This window comes from Chiloscyllium plagiosum, chromosome 37 (assembly GCF_004010195.1).
Source record: "Chiloscyllium plagiosum isolate BGI_BamShark_2017 chromosome 37, ASM401019v2, whole genome shotgun sequence".
Lineage (NCBI taxonomy): Eukaryota > Metazoa > Chordata > Chondrichthyes > Orectolobiformes > Hemiscylliidae > Chiloscyllium > Chiloscyllium plagiosum.
In genome coordinates this window covers 23,881,420-23,884,250 of record NC_057746.1, presented here as the reverse complement: position 1 = coordinate 23,884,250, position 2,831 = coordinate 23,881,420, and the positions used below count along the sequence as shown (strand labels likewise).

The following is a 2,831-nucleotide window of genomic DNA, read 5'->3' as shown; positions in this document are numbered from 1 at the left end:
TTCCAGTTTATCTCTTCGACGCAATGTATTTCCCCAACCTGTCAATGTGACTGCCAAAACCACATTAAACTCGACAATTGTAGTATTGCTAACGTCTGGTTTAAATTTACTGGAAGCCCCAACATTTGCAGATAGTTGAACCCAACTAGTCATATGTTCAGAAAAGATTTACAAGGATGTTGACAGGATTGGCGGATTTGAGCTAGAGGGAGAGGCTGAATAGGTTGGGGCTGTTTTCGCTGGAGCATTGGAAGCTGAGGGTTGACCTTATAGAGGTTTATAAAATCATGAGGGGAACGAATAGGGTAAATAGACAAGGTCTTTTCCCTAGGGTCCGGGAGTCCAGAACTAGAGGTCATGGGTTTAGGGTGAGAGGTGAAAGATATAAAAGGGACGAAAAGGGCAACTTTTACACACACAGGTTGGTAGGTGTATGGACTGAGCTTTCCAAAGGAAGTGGTGGAGACTGGTACAATTACAACATTTAAAAGGCATCTGGATATGTCTATGAATAGGAAGGGTTCAGAGGGATATGGGCCATGTGCAGGCAAATAGGACCAGATTAGGTTAGGATATCGGGTTGGCATGGACACGTTGGACTGAAGGTTCTGTTCCCATAATGTTGATTGCTATGACTGCACATGTGTTATTCTGCAACTCCGAAATAGATGGGGTTCGCCCAGGGTTTCAGGATCAGTTGAGTTGCATTGAGAATTACAAAACATAGATGGGGGTACAAATGTGTTTTGTTCATTTGAGAGACTGTTATCACCAGTGAGGTTGGCATCCATTGCCCAGAGGGCAGCTATGAGTAACCCAGATGACCATGGACCTGATGCCACAGGTAAGCAGACCAGGTAAAGGTACCAGAATTCCATCCCTTCGTTCTGAGATGACAAATAACTTTCAGGCTTGACAATCACTAATGGCCAGATGGTAAAGATAGCTTTTTATTGAATTGAAATTTCACAAATGATGTGATTTCAAACGAGGCATCCAGGACTTTAGCGTTGGTTTCTGGATTGTGGGCCCAGTGAGTTTATCATTACATCAGCACCTCCCCATGTCAATGTAAATTAGTAACGTGGTTTACAGAGCAGCGAGGAGGGAGATTTAAGCAGATTTTTCATCTCCTCCCTGAATCTCCTCTGGGTCAGTGCATAAATACAAGTGTTTGTGCAGGAGCTGGTGCACAGCAGCAGGAACGCAACCCTGATTGCCACATAAAGTGAGTTTGAACCTTGGAATGCCACAAGCTGAGTAACACTGGCACAGATGTGGATGACAGTGATGGGTGCCGACAGCACCATGAAGCAGCCGGAGATGGTAAAGAGCAGAATGATGGAGGTCCTCCTGGTCTTCAGCTCGGGATCTCTGCCCATCTCCCCAGCACCACCTCTGCTGCTCTTCAGAGCCCGGCGAGCTCTGCTGGCCAATAGGATGTGGTGGGCAGTGAGAGAGTTCAACAGCAGCAGCAGTGGAATAGGAAGAAACATATTTGAGATGTTGGTGAGCCACCGGTGAGCTGCCCAGGCTGGTGAAGTGAGATAACCGGTGACGGTGCGGCAGCCCCACTGTACATTGTTCAGAACATGAGTGGGCTCATATCGAAAAGGCAAGGGAATGTTGACCATGATGTTAAGAGCGCTCACAATGGATATGACTACATTGGCTGTTCTTCCAGAGCAATATCTTGCCTTTATTTTGTTGCAGCAAATTGCTACAAAGCGGTCAAAGGTGAAGGCGATGGTGAACCAGATGGAGAGTTGGATACTCAGCCCTTGCAGGAAGATATTGAGCCGACACGCAGGAGTGTATTTCAGCAGCGAGCCCGGGAAATGATACTTGATGATCTGGCTCACGATCACGTTGAAGACAAGGACCATCAGATCTCCCGTTGCCATGGCAGTCATGTAACGGGTGACTCCTTCAGAAAGGCCGCACTTCCTTTGAGAAAGAATCAGCACTGTCATCACATTCGCTGCAAAGAAAATCCAATCATTAGATGAATAAAAACGCCCAGCAGGAGGCACACTGTCAGGGATTCCAGAAGGTGGGAGTCGCAAGACTGTGGGACGTTGTGTGTAATTATATATTTGTGCAACAACGAAAAACAGTGACATCTCATTTGTAAGCCATGTTCTCTGTCAAGGAAGTAATTGGGTTAAGGTTAGGAATAGGGTTAGAGTAATTGAAAGACGACTTGAGAAATAGTATGCAAGTAGTTCTCACTTTGCACCACTTGAGCTCCCCATTTCAGGAAAACAAATACTATTGATTCAGAAGCAGCTCAGAGAATATTCATTTGCCACACTCCAGGGATTAAAGTCTGGTATTGTGAATAAAGTTTACGCCTAAATCAAATTAGAATCCACAAGATAAGAGGTGAGCTCATTGAAACATCTAAGATATTGAGGAGAATGGAAAAATTAGAATACCAGGAGCTAGTTTGCCCGCTACAACTTGCCCGAAGATGGGAAAGGAATGCCATCCGAGAGAATTCCATCTGCGAACAACTGTACTTCCTGCATGAATGTTTGAGAAAACAGGAACTGCCAAAACGTCTCCAATATAAACCGCCGATAAAAACACCTCAGGCTAGAGGTTTAACAGAACAAAACGGCCGCAGAATGCTCCGAGAACTAATCAATGACGCCCACCACAGACTCCGAAAATTCAACCGGGAAATTGCGGGCCAAAAACCGTTATTCAAACAAGCAACAAGTGAAGAATGGCCAGACGCGGAAGAACGAGCCATAAACACCAAACAACGACAAACACAGAGAAAGGAAAATCGGGAGCTGAAGAAAAAAACTTGTCAAACTCACAAA

At 45.2% G+C, this 2,831-nt stretch overlaps 1 protein-coding gene across 1 annotated transcript in view; it reads right to left on the bottom strand.

Annotated features, from left to right (window-relative positions):
- Nucleotides 1-1,076: 1,076 nt before the first annotated feature.
- Nucleotides 1,077-2,831, bottom strand: part of LOC122541523 (probable G-protein coupled receptor 139) — a 7,629-nt gene continuing 5,874 nt past the window's right edge. The window contains exon 2 of the mRNA XM_043678349.1: nt 1,077-1,981. Within this exon, the coding sequence (XP_043534284.1) occupies nt 1,077-1,981 (905 nt within the window). The remainder of the gene's footprint in view (nt 1,982-2,831) is intronic.